The 27,827-nt window shown below is 43.0% G+C and overlaps 1 protein-coding gene across 2 annotated transcripts in view; it reads left to right on the top strand.

Annotated features, from left to right (window-relative positions):
- The window catches only part of astn1 (astrotactin 1), a 462,961-nt gene extending 435,187 nt beyond the window's left edge, over positions 1-27,774 (top strand). For both annotated transcript variants that reach the window (XM_056421820.1, XM_056421821.1), the window contains exons 21-24: positions 5,306-5,441; positions 10,425-10,525; positions 12,427-12,610; positions 25,064-27,774. In XM_056421820.1, coding sequence (XP_056277795.1) covers positions 5,306-5,441; positions 10,425-10,525; positions 12,427-12,610; positions 25,064-25,301 — 659 coding nt within the window. In that variant the 3' untranslated portion in view covers positions 25,302-27,774. The remainder of the gene's footprint in view (positions 1-5,305; positions 5,442-10,424; positions 10,526-12,426; positions 12,611-25,063) is intronic.
- The last annotated feature ends 53 nt before the right edge of the window (positions 27,775-27,827 follow it).

Genomic DNA, 27,827 nt, shown 5'->3' with positions numbered 1-27,827 from the left:
AGCTGAATGTTATATTCAGTAAGATGTTTAATTTAATTATCCTAAAAACCCAAAGTCCCCCCCATATCAGGAAGTTTTGATCCAACCTGGCACACACTGCTGAAAACATGGAGGGACGAGCCGGGGAAAAAAACGACACTCCGCTGCATAAAAAAGTCCCTTCAAAATAAAATCACATGATGAAAAGAAACATATATACTGTATATATATTTTTGTTAAGGCCCACTAAACACAGGTCCGCGACCCACTTGTGGGTCACGACCCACCAGTTGAGAATCACTGCATTAGATTAATGCCGTTCAAAACGCTGTGGTGACAAAAGACACATTGTCATTGTTAATAAGATTTTTTGCACTTTATGTTTGAATGACAAGCAGCCACGCCAAGGTAGCAGCTAGGTGGGCCCCCCACGCCAACGGGATCTGGCCATGCTGGCTCCAATTGACTTCAAAATCTCAGGATATTTTGGCTTCACTTTTAAAAAGTGGATAGGAAGTGGAGACTCGTCATCCAATTCAAATCCGCCGTCTCTATCGACAGCCAACCAGCTTAATCATAAACGTTGAGAAGCAATCCAGTACAGCCAGCTCTCTCGTTAAGGCCCCGTACAAAAAGCGCAATGCGTTCTGGTCCCAGTCATCATGAGGCCACTTCACAGAAATAGGCAGCCAGAAAATAGGCACAGGAAATTGTTTAACCCCTGGTTTTCCTGTGTTTATCTTGCCCTCTATTGCAGCCGAAAGGGAAAGTAATGAGAAAAAGAGCTCTGTGCCGTTTCCTCCTGGTTTTTTTCCAACCACAGAAGAAGCTGAATCGGTGTTATCCCTCACTCAGTGGTGTATTGGTGTCTTGGCATGTGGTTACACTGCACCCTCTATCCCTACTACTTATGTTTAATACCACAGGATGAAGCTAAATGTCCTGCATTCAACATGTACCGGGGCAGAAGTATAAGCAGGCAACGACTGCATTGTGACAAAGTTATATGAGGATTATTGTATTCGGATGTATGACGCACGTGAGCAGCAGTTGGATGTCGTAGCTCTACTAATGCATCATTTATTAAGATGATTACATGTTTTGAAATCTTTAAAGTGAACTTTAATTGCTGAATAAAAGCAGTGTATTTAAAAAGAAAACCCAGCACTTCCCCGTATAAAGGATAAAAACAGCCGTCAGTGAATGTGCTGCTTTATTCATCACCTGTCGAGGGAACGGCGTTCTGGATAGCGTCGATCGACACTTGTTAAAAAAAACAGAGGTGCCTTAGACAGAATGTGGAAACAAACATTACGCCGGAGACATCCTCTCGGTCTTGGGATGCCTTGCGGCCGTCGTTGGTGTGTTGTTGCTGATGAAGTTTAATAAAGTGCCTGGTATGTTCGCTTTCACATTTGTTGTTCGGCATGAGCACGATTAGCTGGATACCGGCAAAGGGAAGAAGTTCATTTTTAAGACGGCGACAAATAAATGTTGGACGATAGAATATTGTATTCAGTTTATTTGTATAGCCCAATTAGCCCAATTATATGTATGTGATGCAAACCACAGGAACAGTATGTTAAATGTCAACGTTTCTTTTGCATCGGTCATGAGTGAGTGAGTAATAGTCAAAGGGGCAGGTGGACGCCTGAACGCACTACGCGGTCCTACCAGTGGTGTCGCACCTTTCAACTGACGCACAAGAGGCTCGGACATGTCGAGACATGCTGCCATATGCCGATGAAGACAACTCGATGAAGAGCAAAACAAGTTATGCCACAACAGGCATAACTTTAGAGCGATGGAGGAAGTCAGTGGACATAGCATGAAGGCCAACAAAGTCCACGTAATAAGGAGGTCGGGGGTGCAGATGGGTGGGTCCAACACAGGACTTTCACCAAGGACGCCGTTTTTCGTGTCCTCGGTGAAAACCAAAAGTAAATGTTGATTTTACACTTGTTACATGACATTATGCAGGAAAGTCTGCTTGGGGAGGTTGTGGTTTATTGGCGCAAGTTACATTGTTACGCTGATGACATTAAGCTGTTAAGTGTTTTAAGACTAACTAAGGATCTTCATTTTCCAAAGTTGGCCAAGTAATTTGGCTGCCATGTGGTTCACCAATTGCTTTACCACAAGGCATTGTGCGCTCATGCAGGTGTGATACGAGAGATATTTCTCAAATGGATTTTTAGCTCTTAAACGACGTAATTTGACTTACAATGCCAAAAGAATGTTGGGCCCATGGGTTAGGCCGGTCCAGAGAAGTGCATCTATTGCTGGGAAGGGGCACTGCAACTTTTTGATGTTAAACTCAGACAAAACCGAAGTAATTTTAATCGGCCCTGAGCACCTCAGAGATCAATTATCTGGTGATGTGGATTCTGTAGACGGCATTGCCCTGGCATCCAACACCACTGTAAAGAATCTTGGCGTTATCTTTGATCGGGACTTGTCCTTTAACTCCCACGTAAAGCAAATCTCAAGGACTGCATTCTTTCATCTACGTAATATTTCAAAAATCAGGCACATCTTGTCTCAAAAAGATCCAGAAAAATTGGTTCACGCGTTCGTTACTTCGAGACTGGATTACTGCAACTCCTTATTATCAGGCTGCTCTAATAAATCTCTTAGGTCCCTCCAGTTGATCCAGAATGCTGCAGCTCCTGTTCTCACTAAAACTAAGAAAAGAGATCACATCACTCCTGCACTAGCTGCTCTGCACTGGCTCCCAGTAAAATCAAGAATCACTTTTAAAATTCTTCTCTTAACCTACAAAGCCTTGATTGGTGATGCACCATCATATCTTAAGGAGCTTGTAGTACCATATTGCCCCACTAGAGAGCTACGCTCACTAAATGCGGGACTACTTGTAGTTCCTAGAGTCTTAAAAAGTAGAATGGGAGCCAGAGCCTTTAGTTATCAAGCTCCTCTTTTATGGAACCAACTTCCAATTTCAGTCCGGGAGGCAGACACAGTCACCTCGTTTAAGAGTAGACTTAAGACCTTCCTCTTTGACAGAGCTTATAGTTAGGGCTGAATCAGGTTTGCCCTGGTCCAGCCCCTTGATATGCTGCTATCAGAATCAGAATCAGAAATCAGAATCAGAAACCGGTTTATTGCCAAAGAATGTTTTCACAAACAAACGAGGAACTTTTTTTGGCGGAAGGTGCAAGAATCGCGCACCAAGACACCGAGGCGCCGTCCGCGGCGCCATCTAGGAAAGGGTGGATGAAACATGACAGCATAACATGAGGGAAGAGAGGCGAGAAAAAGAAAAAGCCACCCCCCGACTATGCCCCTAGAGGGGTACAGTGTGGGAGCAGGAGAAACAAAAAACACCATTGCACATAAGCACATACATACATGACTTGCAACGAGTAGGAAGGGGGGAGGGGAGGTAATCCAAAGACTGGGCGATAGCCCCGTCATTGGGGGCAGAAGGTAACCAGCACCGACAAGCAGCCAGCCCGGTCCTTCGCCGTCACGGCGCCGGACGCAGACCCCGTCCTGTCACCCTGGGGGGGCAAAGCAGGCGAAGGCGTGGGATGGGGGGGGGGTAGTGAGTGCTTTTTCAGTGTGATGGTTGTGTGTGTAAGTGGCCTGATGTATCGTCCTCCCCCAGTCCACAACAGACAAAGACAAAGGCTTATAGCTGCCGGGGGACGTTTTAGGATGCACTGAGTACCTATCTCCTCTTTTTTCTCTCCTTAAGGATGAATTTTAATCTCTCAATCACACGTTACTCACTCTGCTTTCTCCCCGGAGTCCTTTTGACTTCACGTCTCATGGGGTCATCGGACCCTATGAGACGGCATAGATCCTATCTGCCTGATGGATCATCGAGGTCTGGGTCGTGGAATTCCTGCTCCTGACTGCGCCACTGTCCTGTTGAGACTCCGCCCACTGTTGAGACTCCACCCACTCCTCCTCCCCACCGCCATCTGCCTGATGGATCGTGGAGGTCTCCATCGTGGAATATGCCTACTATTAACTATTCATACACTCTGTCATATTCATTGAATGTATTTTAACTCTAAATCTGTCCTTCTGTACACATTACATCTATTGCATCTGTCCATCCTGTAGAGGGATCCTCCTCTGTTGCTCTCCTGCAGGTTTCTTCCCTTTTTTTCCCCCTGAAGGGTTATTTGGGAGTTTTTCCTGGTCCGATGTGAGGTTTTGGGGCAGGGATGTCTATGTGTACAGATTGTAAAGCACTCCGAGACAAATTTGTAATTTGTGAAATTGGGCTATACAAATAAACTGAATTGAATTGAATTGAGTCCAAAGTCGAGAAACACAAATCTCTCTAGCACAGTAAATGCTATTGATTAAATGTGATCGTAACACGACTGGCCTGTTTGTGCAAGATGAACAGGGATTTTTACTAAGTTAGGTGGTTTGCCCAATCTCCCTGTGTTTAGGCACTAAATGTTGTATTATTTTATTGAATTAAACTATTTTTATGAGTTTTCCCAATGATTCTTTGCCACAAATCCCTTTTTTAATTATGTTGCACATGTAAACTGAAAATAGTGTTGTTGTTTTTTTATTTTTTGACACCTATTTAGTTTGTGTCATGGTGTCTGTTTTTTTTATAACCTTGTAAATGACGTCACGTTTTTATTTAGAAATCAAGACATTTACAGACATGGATTATGCAAACGCTGATGCGGTTGGACCTCGAGGGGAAAGAAAAGTGTTTGAAGGTTGTTGTTGAATCTACCGGGCAAAAGTGGGTGGAAAGTGAAAGAGCGGCAGGTCAAGGTGCCCTGGTACATGAATGTGAAACTGGAAGACCTGCGTGTGTCATTGTGACAACTATGTTCTTTTTTTAGGTAAATGAAAGTTGATGGCTAAGTGCCATTGTGTTTCTCTCTGCAAACGTGATCCATGTTGTGATTACGGCTGTTAACTGACCATTTGTGTCAATAAAATGTAATTGTCTTCAACAACCATTGACTTTTTTTTTTAGATCACATCCCCGGTCAGATTGTCTACCTATTTAACAATGTATGCAAAAAGAAAATGCTAAATATAGATGTATTCACGTCGATGCAACATAAGTCATGGTTCCATAAGTACCAACCAACGTCAACCAATGACGTCATCTCATCCATCCATTAATTAATTAACCTGCGACTTTTAAAGACAAGGAAGTAGTGTGTTGGGCCTTTTGTCCTCTCCGGCTGTTTCACTCTGCGTTCTAATCAAAGTGCCATGGCTTTGATTTAAATACATCACAATTTGAAGATAAGACGCTCTGACCTTCATTTCATTGGCAATTTAGTAAAGAAATGTGTCTTCCTCTATGCTGCAGAAACCCTTTTGAGCTTCGTGGACGACATCCTGTCTGGGGCCAGATCTCCGTGCGTGATGTTAGGGGACATCCCCAACATCCTGTCCTCGTCCATCAGCATGATCATCCGCTGCCTGGACCCTGACACCACATACATGTAAGTCACTGTCTTTTTCTCATGAACAAACATACAAGATAAACCGACCCGGCAACCAGATCTCAGTCCCAATTAGGTCTTAACACTCCTGTTACCTTTGGGGTCAATTTGACCCCATTCAATGTTTAACAGGTCTCAAATATATATGATTGACATGTTTTTTGCTTCATATTTCATGACTTTTATTGAATTCACACAAAGTTGGTTTGGATCATATTGAGGTCACTATAACATGCACTTTCATAATCTTCAAAAAACTTCAGGGCCCAAACATAACCATAGCTGTAGTAGTGCAAAAAACACTGATAGTTCACACATGATGTGGGGGAGGGGAAATATGGTTCCCATGAAGATATGGATAGTTCACTGTCAAGACTGGATTAGGGTAGACCCAAATGCACAACTCAGGAGACAGATAATTCAAATAAAGTTTCTTTACTGAGAGCGTCTTCAGGAACGAAACAGACAGAATAATCAAACTGTGGAACGCTCGAGTGCTTGTTTGGAAAAACACAAGACAATCTGGCAGAGGACAAGTGCAAGTGAGGGAACCTAAGTAGACAGGGACTAATTAGGGAATGGGCAACAGGTGAGAGGGACATGAAGACCAGGTGAAGGTAATGAGGGACTAACGAGGGAGTGATCAGAGGCAGGTGAAGGGAGTTGGACTGACGAGATGGGAAGCAGGATCTGGAATGACGTGATAGTTTGTGAGACAGGATGAAAACAACAAATACAAAAAGGAAGGTGTGGAGCTAAACTGTTACAGTTCACATAACATGGGCAACATGTACAAACATGTCCTTTTTTATTTAAAGGACTATTTAGTTAGTCAACAAACACACATAAAGTAGCCTACCTGCCACCTAAACTTGGGAAATTATTTGAATTCTAATAATTTTCTGGAGTCAAATTGACCTCAAAGGTAAAAGATGTTAGTACATTTGAAGGTAACAGGAGGGTTAAAGAACATTTCGCACAAACCTCAGCCTTACTTGCACACTTGACACAATTATTTAAATTCTATACAATCTACTGATTCCAGTTATGAGTAGGGATGGGTATCGTTTGAGTTTTTTCCGACACCGGTGCTAAACCGGTTCTTTTAAAATGATACCGGTGCCTAAACGGTGCGTGAACCGATACTTTTTTTTTTAAATAGCACAAAACGACAATTGACAATGACATTAAAAACCTCTTCGGCCATATTCCCTGTAAAAGCCGTTCACATGGCGTACTGAAAAAAAAAACGGATAGCACTGTTGCGTTCGTAGTTAGCGCTAGCTCGTAGCTAGCACGAGCTACGAGCTATCTTAAACATGTTTATAATGGTTAATTTATTATTTGTTGGCCTACTTTTATGAATGCAAGACTTACAATCAACGTAACGGTACTAATCTAAGTTAAGGCTGCTCTTTTATTCATCGGTCTCCATGTTTTCAGGGGGACCGGTGACGGCCTCCCCATCGCGTCCAGCCTGACCGCTGATGTGCTCCGCACCGGGGCTCACGCAGTCAAACACGACGCATGCCTCCGCTTTCAAAGTTAAATGATAGGCTATCGTAACCTGCTGACAGGGCGGAGTCACCAGAGAAGTTCAAAACGATTGTTTTTTTCAATTTAAATCGGCTCAGGCACCGAAAGGAAGCACCGAGATGTACGTTGTGTTTCGGTCCGGGTGGCACAGGTTGTATAGGAACCGGTGCCATATTGTCACCGGATTTCGGTACCCAACCCTAGTTATGAGTGTGTATTGTGTTTGTGCCTCAATTGAGTATAGTGCTTTTTGAGTGTGCTTAGGATTGTCCCACAATGCATTGCACAAAGGGAATGGAGGAGCTTCTGTACTCACAGCTGGAAAAGATTAGAGTAATTGCAAATGTGGTGAGACGCCTCAAGAATAGACCATTGAGAACCAATAAGAAATCCTCTTTGGAAAATATTTGCTTTTGTTCTCTTTAATCGTAACCGTCATTCAAAGTGGCAGTTTGACTGACGTCATTTCCTGAATATGGCGGTGAAGTACGCGTATGAGTCCTTTTAACAACTGTAAAAACAGTATCAGGTACATATTAGTAATAGAGCAATGTGCAATGTAGTATGGAGTCGGGACACTGTATTAGTTGATTTGCCAAAAACAGGCTATGCTAGCGGGAATTAGCTGTAAACTAGCAAAAAAAAAGAAGATTACTTTTCATTTGCAATGTGTGTATATATATGTAGCTAAAGTTAGCACAACATGCACCGGGATTTCCAGTTTCTCTATTTGCTGTTTCTTTTTTGTTATATATATATATATTAGGGCTGTCAGCGTTAACGCGTTAATCTATGCGATTAATTTGGCTGCGATTAACGCACTAAAATATTTTTACGCAATTAACGCAACTTTGTTTACTTCCGGTGTGCGTTGACGTTTTTGCACTCCTCTGACACTTTCCGTTTTTAAAACAATTATTTCTCCGCGAAAATACGGAGCAGGAATCAGTTTAAACTCGTGGATGAATCAGTCGGGTTTCCTCCTGCTCCTCCTTCCTCCCATCTGCTCCTCCGATACACAGAGAGACAGAGGGGCGACGTGTCGGGGGACGCGGAAAGAACTCGTAACACAAAACCTTCACCGTGATTGGTCAATCCGTTTGTCTGTCAACATTTTGCGAAAAAAACAACCAATGAACACTCAGTAAATCACAAATGACCTCCCACCTCACAGGTGAGGCTCTATAGCAGCCTGTCAATCAGAGAGCAGAGAACACGGTGCGAGGACAACTGAGCCTCATTGAATAGAGCTGAGATTGTTCTGGAATATTTGGTGTATAACACGTGGGTATGTGTCATATGCAAAAGCCTTTAAAAGGTGAATTTACATTTTTTTGTGAAATGGAGAAAATGCCCCCAGCCTCCAGAGGGTTAACGTGACATATGTGAATGTCAGTCAGTTACCAAGGCCACTGGTTCTGCTGCTGTTCAATGTTAAAGATGACAGGACCAATGGGGTCTCAATATACTTCTTTTTTTTTTACTAATCTGGATGTTTCACTGAAGAAACAATTTATCATCCACAATATTAAATACCTCACTGGCACTTTATAGGTAGGAGCCTCTTTGAAAACACAGCTCTGTGTGAAGTTTGGTCTTTAAAAAGAAGAAGAAAAACAATTCATTAATCGCGATTAATCGCGATTAATGAATTAAAAAATGTGCGATTAATTAGTTAATTTTTTTTAATCGATTGACAGCCCTAATATATATATATATACAGTATATATTTATATATACACATATATATATGTGTGTATATATATATATACATATATATATATATATATATATATATATATATATATATTATCTCTGGGGACTTTTTACTTAAGGTAAATCAACTTTCGAGTGTAAGTAGCCCTTATAATTATGTCTTAAAAGTTGTGAGCTTGTTGATATGTGAGCGAGCTCCAGCGGCTGGGAGGCGGAGCTAAGGGAAATGCTAGTGCACTTGCTCCTTCGTCCCACCTCTCTGGAAAGAAAGCGGCTCCGCCTCCAGAGCTATGTGTAGTAATCTATGAGACATTTCTCTTGAATTATTACCTCAGTTTATTAGCTCAAACTTTGTAAACAGGCGTTTATGGTCTCAATCTCTAGTTGTAAGTCTTCGTCAATACATCGTGAACAAGTCCAAAGTGAAATACATATTGTAGATGTCCTTTGGGAAATAGTGTGTGTTTTTTCATCAAGGGAAGCCCTCTCACATATTGTACTAACCATGTGTATGATGTGGCACGTTTACTGACCGTTGTAATTCAGGTTTATCGCAGAGCTAGGCATTACGGTTACGGTTTCAACTAAGATTAGTTTATGTTCTATTTTTAGCAAGTCAAATTTAAATCAGGAGAATCTGAAATCTACGTTTTTAGTCTGCACATTCTGATAAAATCATAGAATAATAACAAAATCGTTAAAAAAACAAGCTTTTACTCCATGTTACCTCCAAATGTGTTGTCTGTGGAGGCCTCCGCGAGGAACTTTTAACAACGCGATGCGGTAACCACACCAGATGCTCTCGTACACACATGCTGACACTTATCTCACAGACGGCCTGCCAGGAGGGAAGCGCACTTTCTACGGAGGAAACGAGGCAAATTAAAGGTGGAGAGAGACACAACTAAAAATGGAGGAGAAAAGTTTGGGGTGAGGAAAGGGGTGGGGGTGGGGGGGGGGAGGATTGAGAGGAAAAAGACCAAGAGGGGGGGAAAGCCCAGTTTGGATGTATGTGAGCCGAGCGAGCGGGTCGACTCATGCCCTTTTGAACCTGGCTCCCGCTCTCCATGCTGTCTGGCAGCTCATTCTTCTCTCCGAAGCCGAGGCGTCGCCGCTCCCTCCGGGGGCTCTGCACACTCCGTATATTTTCTATATGGAGTGTGCAGAGCCCTAACAAGGCTTGGGATCGGTGCTTTTGTGAGAGAGGAGTGGGGGGATGTACTGTGTGGGTAGAATTGTCATTATGTAAGCGTAGCACAGGAAAAACACTCTGCAGCCGCCACGGTTCACACCGCTCGGAGGAGAGGTTTAAAGTGTGTTGCTTGGGAAATATCACCTTTTTCGGCGGGGTGTGCAAATTTATAACGCGTACTTGTGGCTGCAATTTGATTCAAATGACATCTCTGTTGATGAGGGGAATAGGATTTGCCCGTCTTTGGTGCTGCAGGTGGATGCAGTCTGCAGGTTTGCTCACTAGGTGGAGATATTCATTCAGCCAAAGTGACCGGTCATTAGCCCTGTGAAGTGCTGGTTGTTAAGTCTGGAACTTAGTGGAAGTCATGCAACAGTTTTCAGTTTTCCAAAGGGGAACCTTTTAAAAAGAAGTAACCAGTGCATGAAATGATGATCAAATTTAAATGGCCAGGGGGTGTCTATACGACCGCAGATTTTAAGATTCCACATTCGCTATTGGCAGCGTATTTTCTCTAATCCCTTCTCGTGTGTGTCTAGGTTCCGGCTGTGGGCCGTAGACAACACAGGCCGCCGTTCCAGTCCAAGTGAGGTCACCATCAAGACTCCGTGTCCAACTGTGGATGATGTCAAATCTCAAGGTAAGGAAAAGGGAGCCAAGGGAGGTGAATCATCTTCCAGAAGGTGGCTCACAGGGATGGGTTATTGTGTTCCAGCTACTACGTCTGCATTGTTGCACTTGTGTGAATTTATCTGCCGGGTCTCAGGGCTGCAGTCAGTCAGAGATGATATTGGTGGGATAAGGTTTCTCAATTTTCTCGTAACAAAATATATAAAAGTTGCTAACTCATAGGACAGACATTTGCAGTTGTGTTTCAAGACCACACGAAACAGATGTTGAAGATCAGTTCATAGAGCGAGTCGTAAAGTCACTGGGAGACTTTCGCTCTCTGGAATATGATTTTGTATGGACACTGTAAACCACAATTCAATAAGGATATTGACTAAGATATATATATATTTTTAATCTTGATGCAAAGATGTGATTGTGGATGCTGCAATCATCATCAAAAGGTGCTCCAACCAGTGAAGTGATGCTACCGGCTTATGCCTGGAGACACATGAACGGTGTGAAACACAATATGTCTCCTTTGGATTGGATTGGATTCAATTTATTGTCATTGCTAGAGTACAGGTACAGAGGCAACAAAATGGCAAGAAAGGATGAAAGATTACAGCATAACATGAGGGGAGAGAGCACATATGCACATACATTTTCAACATGACTTGCAACATGGAGGAGGAGGGGGGGGTAAGCCAAAGACTGGGTGATCTAAGCCCAGCCATTGGGGGGCAGAAGATAACCAGCACAGACAAGCAGCCAGCCGGTCCAGCAGCCATTACGGCACCAGTCACAGACCCCGTCCTGTCACACTGGGGTACGAAGCAGGCGGAGGCGTGGGATGGGGGTGAGGGTGGTGAATGCATATCAGTGTGTTGAAAGTTTGTGTATGAGTGGCCTGGTATGTCGTCCTCCCCCAGGCCACAACAGACAGAGTTCTCAGTCCGCAAGATGGTCGTTGCCATGGAGATAGCCTTGGAAGGTCCTGGGGAGACAACAACCACAGGTGTCTGTGAATAGGGGGACGGGAATGAGAGAGATTCTCACTTTGTGGCTCTGTTTTGGAACAGATTGCATTGGCTTTGTTAACCAGGACAGGTGGATAAGTTCCTTACCTCATTATAGAAACAAAACACCCTTTTCCATGTGAAGAAAACCACTTTGTTATGAGATGGATATGCTCAGGATTATTCATTTAGATGTTATGAATGTCTGGATATGCATGTAGAACTGTACATCTGTCTTATTCATCTAAACTGCGAGGTGGGATCTCCAGTATAAAAAGGGGAAGGGCAGAGCGTCCTCTTCCCGTTAATGGAGACAACAAACAGTTGGTGGGAAAAGTCTCCGCCCTAAAGGACATTGCATTCTAACCGATTAGTGGACTGATTGAGGACAAAAATACTCAGTTAAACCGACAGTAGGTCATTTATTTTTGAAATATGTTGCTGTATCAGTTTAAATTGGTTGTATATCTCATCAGAAATTAATAAATCCAATGCTTCAATGAAAAGAAAAGAGGCAACAATCTGGTATCCTTGTCTGTCTGTAATAAGCGCTGCATATACACTAATACTCAAAGGTTGCTAGCCTGACGTCTGTGAGCACCAACAATAGCCTTGTTGTGTATTACTTGTTTATGCTCATAATGGTAATTGTTGGTGGCTGAGTGGCTTTGGAGAGAGGAAGACGATTGAAGACGTCACCTTGGGCTTTATTTGAATTTGGATCAGCTTGTTTTCCTATTTTTTTTCTGACATTTTATGGACCATGTGATTGTCAGATGGACCATGTGATGAGCAGATGAATCAATAATGACCACATGTGTTAGTTGCAGCACAAATCGACCGCCATTAGTAGCCGCCGTGCTACTGTGCCAAGTGTTGTGTTGACCCCCATGACCTTGTATGCCCCTTTCAGAAATAGCCGACAAGATCTACAACCTGTTCAATGGTTACACCAGCGGGAAAGAGCAGCAGACGGCCTACAACACTCTGATGGACCTGGGCGCCCCAACGCTGCACCGCGTGCTCTACCACTACAACCAGCGCTACGCGAGCTTTGGGGAATTCACCTGGAGGTGTGAGGATGAGCTGGGACCCAGGTAGGAAAAAATCACCACACAAAATATGAACCTGATATGTATAGGAACATTTAGACTGAAAATAAAAGTGTCGGAAGATGTCGGAAGACAGTCTGTAACCATGACTGTATTTATGAAAGGATTTAAAAGGTGCCGTGTGTATTATTAACACAATATCAATATTTAATGTCTTTAATACCACAGTTATTTTCAATAAATCCCACCCCCTGACCCAGGACCAGTTATCATTTGACTAATTTCTGGATTTCTCAGAATAAACATATGTGAAAGCAAAGGCCAAGAACAGAAGTTTTCAAACTTTTAGATGATGCAAATTAACTGATTGACACCTTTTATGCAGCATTTTGCATTTTAACCTGGTAGATAAGGAAGGGAAATAACAGAAACGGTGGAATACATTAAGAAAGGCTTGGCGTTTCGCTTGTATTTTAGAAGTGCCCTGATACTTAAGCTCAAGGATGTATTCCTTGAGGAAATTGATGATTAATTTTATCGCCAATTTACCAGAAGGACCCAACGACATGGCTGGGGCTGACTGAATAGCTCTGTGGCTTTCACAGAATACCCAAAGACAGAGCCATTTTAACAACGTGTTGACCGTAATCAGCCTCTGAAAGTGCAGCGTGTGCTTGTGCGCCCTACTCCCTTTATGAGTTGCCCTCCCACCATGAAAGTGCAATCTGTCGACCTGAACTTCCAACAAAAACTGAACAGCCTGCAAGATTGCAGAAAAGTGGCAACTGGACAAAAGAGTCTGGCTCGGTTGGTTGTGAAACACCACTTTACACCAATTTGAGCACATGGACCTCTTAGAAATGAAATGGTCAATACCATATGTGAGGAAACTTAGACACTGGTTTAGCTGGCCATAATAATTGAACATACAGTGATTTGAAGTTAACTTTCTCCTCGACTGGTCGTTTGAAACTCTTAAACTCTTAAACAGCTAGAGACCTAGCTTACAAAACCAAATACTTGGATACGATTTCCTCGCGTTGGCTGTGGCTCAGGAGGTATAGCGGGTTGTCCACTAATTGGAGGATCTGCAATTCAATCCCTGCTTTTCCAGTCCGCATGTTGACGTGTCCTTGGGCAACATACGGAACACCAACATTCTCCCAATGATCCTACGAGAAGACCAAAAACCACGAATGAATGACTGTGTGTATCAAAGCCCGATGGGTCTTATTCATCTGAGCTCCATTGTTGTCCAAGAACGACTAAGAACACATCAGGGAGACACACGTTTCACTTGGCGACATATTCCGAGAAGGAAGTAAGAAAGCAAGGAGCTCCAAAACCCTGGCTCCTTCCAGGACCTCCTCTCTCCTCTCGGCCGGCCAATCACAGCACGAACTGGGTGTGACTGCTGAGTAAACGCTTTTTCAATCCGCCCGTCTGACAAGCAACACTTGCTCCTCAAGAGCAGGGAATATCACACTTGCAGATGCTTGAGTTGTGCGGCAACTTCCGGTTCTGAATAAAGAAGCCAACGCAAACCTGCATTCTTATTCATGTCCATCAGGGGGCGACTCCTCTGAATGCATGAATAATTCTAAGGCTTGTATAGAAGTCTTTAAGAAAATGAGCCAACAAAGTACATTTGAGTACCTTTTTAAAGCGCCATAAAAATAAAATGTATTTTGATTATATTATTACTCCCTAAGCAAACATTATAAACATGAGTTTATGGTCTCAATCTCTAGTTTCAAGTCATGATGTTCATCAAGTACATTATCAAGCACTACCCCATGGCTTGAATGCTTGTTTGTGACTAAACAACTGTTGTTCTTGTTGCTGTTGGGAGACATTTTCCTCTTTGTCTTGTTGCTCTTCTTCCTTCATTCTATCATCGTATTATTACCTAAACTACCATGCCTGGACCTCATTGACCAAATCTCATTTAAAATCCCCAACAGTTCTGATAGATGTGTATCCCGAACCACCCATTTAATTAGAATGGCTTTTTGGGGGAAATTTGCACACACACACATATTTTACAATTAGCTCTATGATCAGCTTCTCCCCGGAGTCCTTTTGACTTCATAGATCCTATCTGCCTGATGGATCATCAATGTCTGGGTCGTGGAATATGCCTCCTACCAACTATGCCATGGCCCTGTTGAGACTCCGCCCACTCCTCCTCTCTACCTCCATCTGCCTGATGGATCGTGGAGGTTTCGATCGTGGAATATGCCGACTACCAACTATTCATACACTCTGTCAAATTAATTGATTGTGTTGTTACTGTGTTTTAATTTGTGTATAATGATTCCTTCTGTACACATGGCATCTATTACACCTGTCCATCCTGGAGAGGGATCCTCCTCTGTTGCTCTCCTGAAGAGTTCTTACCTTTTTTTCCCCCGTGAAGGGTTGTTTGGGAGTTTTTCCTGATCCGATGTGAGGTTTTGGGACAGGGATGTCTATGTGTACAGATTGTAAAGCCCTCTGAGACTAATTTGTAATTTGTGAAAATGGGCTATCCAAATATAACTGAATCAGCCCCATTTAAGATATTTTAATCAGGAGATTCTTGTTTAGAATTTAACAATAATGTATTTCTATATGTATAATTATTGAAGAGTGCAAAGTCTTTGGCGATTGAAATAGGATTACAGAGGTGTCGTGATGCTGAGGTCTGACAAGGCAGAATACCCCTTTTGAATTGTAAATTGATTGATTGATTGATTGATTGATTGATTGATATATTTATTTGTCGTTTGCCAGAGTACAGGTACAAAAGCATCGAAATTACAAGAAAGGGTGGATGAAAGATTACAGCATAACATGAGGGAAGAAGGCGAGAAAAAACACCAACCCCCCGACTATGCCCCGAGAGGGGTACAGTGTGGGAGCAGGAAAAAAACACCTGAGCACATAAGCACATACATTTTAGACATGACTTGCAACGAGTAGGAAGGGGGGAGGGGAGGTAATCCAACAACTGGGTGATCTAAGCCCATCCATTGGGGGCAGAAGGTAACCAGCACCGACAAGCAGCCAGCCGGTCCGGCGCCAACACAGCAGCGCCAGCCACAGCCCCGTCCGGTCCCACTGGGGGTAAAAAGCAGGCGAAGGCGTGGGATGGGGGGAGGGGGGTAGTGAATGCAATCAGTATTATTGAAAGTTCGTGTGTGCGTGTTCTGGTATGTCGTCCTCCCCCAGGCCACAACAGACAGAGTTCTCAGTCCGCAAGATGGTCGTTGCCATGGAGATAGCCTTGAAAGGTCCTGGGAGAAAACAACCACAGGTGTCTGTGGATAGGGGGAAGGGAATGAGAGGTTCTCACTTCAGCGATCTTCAGGGGAGTTGTTGTTCCAGTAACGGCCTTGGCCAAGGCACCGTTCTGGTTGAGGGAGCCGAAAGCAGATAAGATTGGGATTGTTTGGTCTGCCAGCAGCTACATCCAATTTGCGCACCTGCTATTCCACCACTTTCCTCCCATTTTTCAAATCGATCCAATTTCGTCGGGCAGCCTTAGGGGGCTTTAACGGCTGTCACCGTTTCCTTAATTTTCCGATAAACCAGGGCAACGCCAAATCCAAACAGCAGAAATCCTGTAATCATAGTTCCGAATAGGTAGATGTCTTCTACGTCCTCCACGGAAAGGCTGCTAGGCACACGACACGTCCATCGTGTAACCAGCTGCAACGTCCCGGCAGGACGGGCAGGTTCCCCCGAACCCAAGCTTCTCGTCGAGAAGACGGTGTCAATTGCGTTGAGAGACCAGTTGATCAGATGATCAGTTGATCGGTCCATGGTTTTTAGTTCGAAGAGCGATGAGGAGAGAGTCTCTCAAGTATAAAACTAGACAAAACATGACGAGAGAAGCCAAGCAGGGAAGGGAAGGTCATGGGGAGGAGAGGGAGAGAAAATGCGACCGCCTTCGAAGAGAGCCAAAGAAGAATGTGGATTCATGTCAATTCTTTTAACTTTCAACATTTCTAGAAAATGTAATCAGCTGGCACCTGATATTTACTTCAACGCTGTAAAATGAATGAAAACTACTTGGTATGGTAAAGATCATGATTTGGGATAAAATAAGTGCATTGGTTACGTAACTTAGGTTCCAAGTAAGCATGTTACATTAACTAACTAACTTATGGATGTAAGTTTGTTTGACCATCCTTCCACTCCGAACTCTTTATGCTGCGGTTATTCACGCCGTCTTGCGTACATTTGTGTCAATCGCAACAATTCGCGTCTGTACATTGACTAAACGCAACATTACATAACTTCACCGGATTTCCTCCTTTGCTCTTGAACCATATTTAAGTTTGAGGTGAGGTCCACGAGAGGCCTCGACCTCACCTCAAACTTAAATATGGTTCGTAATAGTTGGGGTGCCTTCACACATGTGAGTACGAAGGGAAGAGACCAAAACGGAAACCCCCTCGTAGAAAAAAAACCACTCAAGGTCAGACACTCCACTGGGAACCGTTACTTAATCGCTACAACGGCGAAATCTGTCCAGAGGCCACATGGTCCTTGTCAGACCCTTGTAGAGTCGCCTTTGTTTGTGGGTTTCTTTTGAGATCACCTTTTCTTTGGCCTCTTGAGAAGGAATACACCTCTCCCACCCAAACAATCTGCGGTACCGCAGTAAACATCCGAGCAGACAGGCTCCCCTCCAGCACACACACACACACACACACACACACACACACACACACAGAAATCAGAATCAGAATCAGAAACAGGTTTATTGCCAAAGAATGTTTTCACAAACAAACGAGGAACTTTTTTTGGTGGAAGGTGCAAAAATCGCGCACCAAGACACCGAGGCGCCGTCCTGTGCATCTGTACATCCATACTCTGGATGTACAGATGCACAGTTCCATCTCCCCTAATCAGCCCAGTGTTTTCATAAAGGGAATTCCTCAGTTTCTCTCCGTCACAAACAACCAGGGCCGAATCAGATTTCAGTTAGCGAGTCTAAATCCAGATAAGAAGAGCCGCCGCTCTCTGGCCCCGAATCAACGTAAACTCCTATCGGCCGAGTAAGCAATATCTGGAGGCCGACGCATGAACAAATGTGGCTTGATCTTTTGTTGTGGCTGCGGCTATTCCGATCGTCTGTTTTTAGAAACGTATCGGATCTCACCGACGTGACGCCTTGGACAACTTTTTTGTCGCCCCTTTTTTTTCATACAGCATCGCATACGTTTTTACTGGAACCATAAACTCACCGCGAGGCTTTCTTCTCTGAGGCTTGACCCTGTCATCGCCAGGGGGGTGGAGGGTCGGTACCCATCACCATTTCAGGCCCGCCGCTTTGGCTCCAGGAGGTTTTGGCTGGGCCCCGGTCCATGACATGGTCTGTGGTTGGACTCCGTTGCCCTTTGATGAACTGCGATGAAAAGAAATATGTGATTTTTCTTTCTGTTTTTACATGGCAGTTTCTCTAATCAGAGCTTTGTGATAATACGTATTGTTATGGTTGGAATTTCTCTCTGGAAATCATAATCATAATCACAGCAGACTGTTTACTTTTCTCTCCAACTGTGTGTTTCTGTCCTTCTGTCAATTATTAAAACCAGAAGTCCTCGTAGAAGTGCCTTTCAGCTGCTTGTTTTAAATGACATAAATACACATATATACACATATATAGATATATATATGTGTATATATGTAAATATATAACGCTGTTCGATCAAGTCAGTGTTGATTTATTTTCCAGTAGCTTTAACCCAACACAGCAATCATTTTTAAAACCCAACAAAAAATGTTCTTGTGGAGTTTCTTCTAAAAGAGACTGTATGTCATGAGAGAACACTGACTTTTCGTGTGAATGCTTACAAACATCAAACCATGATACCTTTAATTTACATCATTGCTTTGAATCGCATTTTAAGGTTGAAGTAGAACTATTTTCTCGTCATTGTTTCGAGTATGACGAGAAATCTTTTAGTGTTGCTCATTAATTGTTTTGTTTTATTCTCCTGCATTTTGCGATTCACCTAGTTCAATTGATATTATCATTACTCTCAATAATAATGTAAACCACAACATGTAAAGTACTACTCCAATAACAAGCATTAGGCTTATGTGTGTATGTATGTGTGTGTGTATGTGTATGTGGGGGGTCTTAAATGGCACTTGCGTTTTATCTCATAGACCATGTGTGTGTGTGTCCCACCACCCCCCCAAACCAACGAAATCTGTGGCAAAATATTGGAAAACATAGAGTGGTCTCAGACAAATGAAATGAATGAGACTCCGGGCTCCCGGAGGAGACTGACATCATCGGCGCTGTTATTTTCTCTTTGTGCAGTTTGGAGGGCATAGAGGTCACCGTCGGGGGCTCAGTCCACACGCAATATGCAAACAAGGGGAAGTCGTCCTGCTGAGCGCCCATATGTACGCATACGATTGAAAATACCCTCCCAATCCAAAAACAACCCCATAATATATGCAAAGTACCTTGTTAGCCGCGTAGCTGCAGGGAGGATGTCCCTTCTCGTGTTTCCCTTCTTGTAAAATGGTTTGCAAACATGTGCCAAAAATAACGCATGGGGAGGGAAATTTGAAATAAATTGTGGCTCATTATGACATGCAGGAATAACACTAACACAAAGCGGCACATGTGGTGATGTGCTGCGTGTTTACAGAGCAGTGGCCTCGGAGTCGGTTACGAGACAGGAGATGAAGCCGAGGACCACACGCGGTCTGTATTGTTACAGCGTCTCGCTCAGTGCCAACTTTAATTTGGACAACGCCAAAGAATTGCAGCTCATCATCCAAATGAAAAAAAGAGTTGTGGTTCATCCTTTGAATGGTTGTTTGACAAGAGGATATTTGTTCGCCACAGAGACCAAAGTTACAAATAACATTTTTTTTAAATTAAAAACAATATTTTCTTACTTACTGGTGATGGTTGGTTTTAGGATCAAGATTTGGATCACGAGAGTGGACCATGTGCCACGTATTGAACAAGAAAGGTTTGCGTTTCTCTCCGCTAGACGAACCCCATTCAGCTTCATGCCGGAACCGTCCCGAAGAAAAGGAAGTCAATTAATACTTTTGAATTTTGATAGGCCGATAGAGAAAAACAAGCAACACTAAAAGACACAGGATTGGTTCAAAGATAAGAGTTAACTTCTGTTTCTTATTGTTTTATATTTAGTTTTTGTAAAGCACTTTGTCATCAATAATAGCCACAGAATAGGAGTTTCTTTCATCTCTGACATCAGTTTACCTCCATATGGTCCTCAGCTGAAGTAGTACATTTCGATCATATTCAATTCAATTCAGTTTATTTTGTATAGCCCATTATCACAGATTACAAATTTGCCTCAGAGCGCTCTACAATCTGTGATCATATGACTTGATACTTATCAACTGATGGAATATACCCCTTTATCAAATTCCTCTTATTTAGGAGCACTTTAAGGACTGAGACCTGCTCATTAGTGATGTTGGATACAAGATGACAATCCCACCTCACGATCCATTGAGCAGCTTTAGGTCGTACCACATGATTTCCTTCGACTTCTGTTCAAGAACATTGAACCAAAGCGTGTTTTTTCATCTTTCCCATCATCAGTCATGTTGAGATCACCATTGCGTCCCCCTGCCATCTTCTCCCTTGTCAGTGCCGTCTCTGTTGTCTTCATTCCCACCTCCCCATCATTACTTGCATGCCAATCATCATCGCTATCATCATCATCACATGCACCTCATAGACTACCACATGAGCGAGTGCCCACTGATGATGAGCAGAACATTGTATTGTTTGTGAATTCACTGTGTGTGGTTTGCTCTCGCCGGCCCATTTTGCACTCCAAACCGATTTAAGTTGATGCGTTGGGGAGGGAAACCAAACAGCTGCAGGGCAGTGAAGTAATCTGCTGAAAGTGGTCGGCATGTAAGGAGGAAATCTGGAGAACTAGCTCGCCGGAGAGGTGAAAACACTCAGCTCTTTGTTCATCAGTACGGTCCTTTAATTCCCTCTACCTGGCGCGAATGTGCAGCCCGATGTGTCATCAGTTCATCAGCATAATGCGCCGAGGCTCTGGTGACTCCGGTGCGTCCAGCAGACTTGTGGCTTGGCATAACGGTGACGCCGTGCTGTCGAAGTGCTGGTTTGGCTGAGTGATGGGGAGAAAGTGTGTGCGGAATGAATGAAATCTTCTCCCGCTGCCATTTTCTGACTGCAGACAAACACATGACAGGGTTTCACCGCGAGGGCCAAGCGGGCTGCACCGGGCTTAATGATTATTTATTGCGCTCGGTGTCCCTGTGTGTTTATGTGAACTCGGCGCATCGTGTTACTAATGGAGGTGATATTTCAGCTGGCTTGGTTTGGCTGAAGGACAAGTTCATGCATGTCAGAGTCCCTCCACTGCCCCACAGTATTACAGCCCTCCATTAGCCCTGTTTTTCTCGACCAGCTCTTTTTGGGTCAATACTGGAATTTGTCCGGAACAGTATACTTTATCCTGCTTACCACTGTGAATGCTTTGGGGAAGCAGTGGTGGATGGGAAGGTTTTAGTTTTTGTCACAGTGATGCCATTTGAAAACAACAGCAGAGCCACGGTGCGAATTATGTACCGTGACAGTCCAATGCAGGAGTGCCCACACTTTCTTGGCTGGCGAGCTACTTTTAAAATGACAAAGTAAAAAATAACTACCTACATTAATAATGCTAAATATCTTTCTATGCTTTACTGCATATATATATATATGTGTATATATATGTGTATATATATGCATATATATGTGTATATATATATATGTGTGTATATATATATGTATATATATATACATACTGTATATATATATACAGTATATATGTGTGTGTATATATATATGTGTATATATGCATATATATATGTATATAAATATATATTATGACAGATTAGAATTCTGCACATTTTTGGTTATTACATTTCACTCTGATCACTTGCACTGAATGGAATCAGCCAGGGTTGTATAGTCCGGACAGTAGCTGCTGGTAGCCTCAGTTCATGGTGGAACTGTGTTTAGACTTAATATTTTTCATGTGGGAAAAGGCTGACTCGCAAAACTAAGTAGAGCCAAATAATGCAGTCAAGAAGGTAGCACATTTCCTCATGTTTGGGTACCTTTCCTCTGTGAGTAAGTTCCAAAACTGTCCATGAGCTCTGGACTTCAGCTGAATGTCAACATCTCATCCTCCATTCCAGACCACTGGCTCCAGTAAAGCAAAGTATTGAAAGCATCTGTCAAACTCTGACAGACACTTGTCAAGCTACTCGTGTAGCGCGGTCTATGTCGCGCGCACTGTGTAGCCAGGGATGGATTAACCAACGGGCCTACAGGGGCCCATGAGCTCAGGGGGCCCCTAGGCCTGAGCCTCCGCGCGTGATGTCGCTGTTATTACCTTCGCATTGAAAATGCCGGAAGGTTATGTTTTGATCGCCGTGTATTTATTTATTTATTTATTTATTTATTTATTTGTATGCGTGTTATTCGCAAAACTCAAAAAGTATTGAACCGAATCACATGAAATTTGGTGGGATGATTGTTTATTATCCGGGGACCAGTTGATTAGATTTTGGGATCGATCGGGTCAAAGGTCAAAGGTCATGAACAGGTCAAATTCTTTCGCAGAACTCAAAAAGTATTGAACCGAATCGCATGAAATTTGGTGGGATGATTGTTTATTATCCGGGGACCAGTTGATTAGATTTTGGGATCGATCGGGTCAAAGGTCAAAGGTCATGAACAGGTCAAAATCTTTCGCAGAACTCAAAAAGTATTGAACCGAATCGCATGAAATTTGGTGGGATGATTGTTTATTATCCAGGGACCAGTTGATTAGATTTTGGGATCGATCGGGTCAAAGGTCAAAGGTCATCAACAGGTCAAAATCTTTCGCAGAACTCAAAAAGTATTGAACCGAATCGCATGAAATTTGGTGGGATGATTGTTTATTATCCGGGGACCAGTTGACTAGATTTTGGGATCGATCGGGTCAAAGGTCAAGGTCAAAGGCCATGAACAGGTCAAAATGTTCTTGAATCGCATGAAATTTGGTGGGATGATTGGTTATTATCCGGGGACCATTTGATTAGATTTTGGGATCAATTGGGTCAAAGGTCAAGGTCATGGAAAGGTCAAACTCTTTTTTTACCATAGCACGATACATTTTTGTCCAATTGGCATGCAACTAATGCCAAAATGTTCATAATTCAATGCCCAATCTTGTGATATGCGAAGGTATGCGCTCTACCGAGTGCCCATTCTAGTTAACATTGTATTGATATGAATATGATGATATGACACGATGCGCCGTAGCCGGTATATGCTAGGCTTAAGTCATTCATGTCAGTAACAGGGCCCCAATAGTCCTACTCAGGGATGGATTACCGAATGAGCCTACCGGCACCAGGGGCCCCTGAGCTCAGGGGGCCCCTAAGCCAGAGCCTCTGCGTGAAGTCGCTTTTATTAACTTTGTATTGATATGATGATATGACACGATGCGCCGTAGCCGGTATATGCTAGGCTTAAGTCATTCATGTCATGGTCATATAATTCGCGTTATGTTGTCTGCTATGTTGCGGGGGGGGGGGGCCTTGACACGTCCAGGCCCAGGGGCCCGTGGTTTCTTAATCCGTCCATGTGTGTAGCGCACACTGTCAAGTTACGCACACGCTTTCCGGGTATGGAAATCAAACTAATGTGCTAATTAGCTAGCAGGAGTTTTGCCGTAGCTCGTGCGGTTGATTGCGCATGTGTGGTGATCCGGGTCTCTGACTGGCTGATCTGTATGTCAATCAAGTGGCAAATGCCGTAGGGAGGATCTTTTTTTAAAAATGTCATGCGATCTACCCGCACTTTGACCGCACTGATCGCGATCGACCTATTGGTCACCCCTGGTCCAATGTATCCGAAGCATAGAGATGGAATAGAAGTAGAACAGGTCTCACTCAAACCAATTTGGGCCGGATGTTCGGAGCGGTGGCCATTTGTATATCTGTGCAGCAGCCATTGCGACCGCTGTAGGGGACAACTTCTGTCAAACTAGAAGTTGGGTGCAAACTCAATGAGGTCTGGGTCGTAGCCTTACGAAGTGCTTCATATACTTGGGATGCTCGCCACGGTGTAGGAACGCCCATTGCTATCGCAAATCATTCGCAAAATGTCCAGCTCATTTGTCTCGAGCATGGTGAAATTCACAAGCTAGCTAACCAGCTAACTAGTGGACAGCTGGCTAGATAGCTCGCTAGCTTATTCCACATTAAAGCATGGTGGAAAATAGCAAGCTTGCTAGCTAACTAGCAGATAGCTGGATAGTTAGCTAGTTAGCTAGCTTGCTATTTTCTACACTGGTTACAGAAAATGAGCCAAACAGCAGGCTGGTAGGCAGTGGTTGCGCTGGGCCTCGGGGTTCCTCTGTCTATGGTAGGCCTATGCTGTTTTAATAATACATGATAGCGTTTACACACCACAATATAGTTTGTGTTTGAGGTGTTGCAGTGTTTTTTAATGACTACATCACAAAGTAGGAGGGGAGCTGAGGTGGCAGTCCAGTGGGGACGATGCTATTTGGTGTCAAGAAAGACTAAATTTTTTACACCATCTTCTGGCGGACCTGATCGAATCAGGGTCCTCATTCCCTAAAGAGCATATCGGGCTAAGATCATGTTAGCTTCAGGGCTCTCAAGTTTTGAAGACAGGCAAGAGTGACATTTCCATCAGCAGCACCCCCCGCAGAACGAAATTTTCAGATATTAGTCAGTCGCGCGCAATTCCAGGATGCTTTATTTTCATTGGTTGCTGGATTAAATCTTACCCAGATACGGGGGGTTTTCTGATTGGCTACTGTGTAGCCCATTTCTTATTTTTTGATTGGCTGATAAGTGGCACCTCACAGCAGAACTCCAAGGGAGCGCTTGATTCCTCCACGGTGAGGGCAGCGCGGCCAGCTCATGTTTGCGCGCTGCGGCACATTAAAACATTAAATAGCAGAGAGTTTTTTTCAGCGTGAGAAATACGATGTGTGGCGGGAGTGCGTGACTTAAGACCGAAATGCGTGAGTGTCACGCTCAATGCGTGACACTTGAGAGCCCTGTAGCTTTATGATGTTTATGAGTTCAGTCGGGTAGGCTGCACTGAAGTCAATGTGGCATGAGGTTATTTTGGCTGTGCACACCTGCATTTATATACTTGGACTTGATCTTAGTCCTGAGTGGCGTCAATGATTCTGAAGAATAAATGTTGATCAGCTGATACGAACGTGACTTTAGTGGTGGGCTTAATTTGCACTTGTGCTTGAAGACATATTTTGGCACAACCACATGATGATCTCTGATACAAACAATATTAAATGCATGCATATGTTGTCCTCCTTTTTTATGAAAATCTCTCATTCTCTTATACTCATGACAAGTGTGTGGATGTTTTTAAGGGCACGATGGCAACAAAAAAAACACTTTACATATTCCTCCTCTTTGTTCCCACAGGAAGGCCGGCCTCATCCTCACCCAGCTCGATGAACTGTCCCCGTGGTGTAAGGCTCTTCTTCTGGAGCAGAAGATCGGCCTCCGCAGGATGTCCCTCAAGTTCCTGTCCTGCCGCTACACCGACACCAAGGCCTTTGGGCTGAATTGGTCGCACATGGGTCAGGACGTACACAAGGCCTGCAACGAGCAGACGCTCGCAGTCATGTATAACGACTACGGCGAGCCCAAGGAGCTGTGAGCTGTGAGAGGGTTTTACTCCGTCAAACCCAACAAAGCAACAACTAAAATGCAGGTTTCATATTTGTTTCCACGGGCTATTTGCATTTATAGTGACATCAGTAAATTACTTGAAATAACAACCTCTCAAGCTCTATTTAGCATCACCAGATTATTGGAAAAGGGTTTAAATAGTTAAATTGAACCTTACAGGTAGGAGATGAGTCTGATAAACATCTAATCAACCGGGGCTGAAAGACCATAGCTCTTCGCTGTACTGAGTCGATGCTGAAGTCCATTCCGCCCTCATGATGAGTTGAAATCAGCGCGTCACAATAATAGCCATCCCTCCTTTAGATGCTTAATAATGACAGTTTTTCTTTGTTGTACATCAAAATGAGATACAAAATGTTTACTTGGAGACCAAGTTTGCCCTTTTTATTGGATTGCTGTGTAATTTTAATATCTGAAGTTGGCGTTTGATGGGAAACTCTGCAAAAGCAGGAATGAGCACAGACAGCAATGACAAATCGAGGCACCTGTTGCCAAGGTTGTTTATGATTCAAATGCAGAATGGCTGAAAATGAATCCATCTCGCATTCTATGTTGACATTAAATGCAAGTATGTTAAATAAACAGATGACTAAACATGCATTTTATTTCACTGGTTGGACTCAACAATCTTTGTTTTAAAACAGATTTCTTCTTTTACTCTTTGTAGCAAAAATCTGACATTTTAATACTTCTAATCTAAATGGGAAAGCGCCTGTTTAAATCACGTCTTTGGATATTTTAGTGACGAATTACAAAATACTCTTGATGTCAAACTTGAGGCCCAAAAACATATTCAATACAGCTGTTTGGCTCAGCTGGACACAACTTCTGACCTAAAGTGAACACTTTGTTGTCTTAAAGTTGACCTGAAAAAAAAGGATCCAGGAACCTTAGAGATTTAAAACATTCATTATGGCTTCAGTTTCGCCGGTACGTTCCGACCATCGCTTCATATTTAGCTTCTGATGCCAGTCGTACAATTCTTTTTTTCGGAATGACCGCACATGTGGCATGTGAAGTGGCCGCTGTGTTGTGTGGACAGCTTTCGCTAGTCTTCTTTCTTTTTCTTTTTACATATTTCAAAATGAAGTCAGCGTGGCAAACTGGTACTTTCAAACTTGGGTGTGTCATTGAAACCGGTGGAAAGGGGGTTACGGTTAGGGGATTAGGGGTTAGGGTTAGGTCGAGGTTTATCTGGACAGATATATGGTTTGCTGGCAGTTATTCTAGTCACATAAACATTCAAAACAAACCTTGTACATAGAATTCTCATAATGTGTTAGCGATATATCCTGCTGAATGTAGTTATGAATGTTTGCATTCTTAAGAGTAGCTACATTAAAGGAGTTTTACTGAACAACAGAGGAAGTACACAGATGAGTTCATTTCCTCGAAACCTTTTCTGAAAGCTGCCAAACCATTTGACAGTATTAACTTACGATCTAACCGATGAGCGCTCTTCAAAGTGGTAAATCTGTATTGAAACTGCAAATTAACAGCGTCTTAAAGGGCACCTTTGCCATTTCTTTCACGCTGGACCCTATTTTCCCATGTGGCCGATGGTGGAAATGTTGCCGAAAAGTTGATCGTAAAATCCCAGTCTCTTTCCGTCAAGACTAAAGCCACCCCAAACTGCTGCACTTGTCAGACGTAGGCTGGGATCTCAAGCTTATTTCTAAGAGGCGGTTTTTAAGATTTATTCACAGCGAGCAACATTTCTCAAAATTCGGGCTGAACATTTGCAAACGGACCTCTGAGCCGGTTAGCCAAGATGTAGAGAAAAGAAGTCCACAAAAAAACGTCTAAAAAATGGGGTCCGAGTTAAAAAAGTACCCTTTAATGTTTTCAACTGCTTTTTTGTGTATTACAACTTAATGCAATAATGTCTTTGAACGGATTTATTGGACATTTCCACTAATACTGTGCTTTTATGGTGACGCTACTTTAACTTTTGCTCTCTGTTATTTTTAATCTTAGTATTGATGTTTGAGATTGATGTCAAAGAAATGCAAATTGTATATTAGCTGTTGGTTTTTAACAAATCTCATATGTGAATCCTAAAATGAACACTTGTAGATTTTTTTTGTATAGGCAGCACAGAGTATTTCATGAAGCGCATTAGTGTTTTTCTTCTGCATAGAAATATACAACAGGCGATATTTTACATTTCCTTGTGTTTCAGAACACATAGTATCGTCTTGTTATATCTGTCGTGTGGCGTAGTCTAGCATTATGGATTCATAATTACAGTTGTGATGTAAAGAGGGTTTTTACAGGCAACAAGGTGGAGACCTGTGGGAGAAATGGCAACCACCAATCTACTATCTCTGCATGATAATATTTTGTCTATAATGTCTGTGACTTCATCATAAACTTCACTTTTTTCCCACTTTGATCTTTGCTACTTCAAAGGACAATAAAGAATATCTGACGAAAAAGTAGCCGTATCGATGTTCTTCCATGTCGGATGTCAGAAAAAAATCTTCTAATTTGT

The sequence above is a fragment of the Pseudoliparis swirei genome, chromosome 8, assembly GCF_029220125.1.
Source record: "Pseudoliparis swirei isolate HS2019 ecotype Mariana Trench chromosome 8, NWPU_hadal_v1, whole genome shotgun sequence".
Classification (NCBI taxonomy): Eukaryota; Metazoa; Chordata; class Actinopteri; order Perciformes; family Liparidae; genus Pseudoliparis; species Pseudoliparis swirei.
This window is presented reverse-complemented; position numbering and strand designations above follow the sequence as displayed.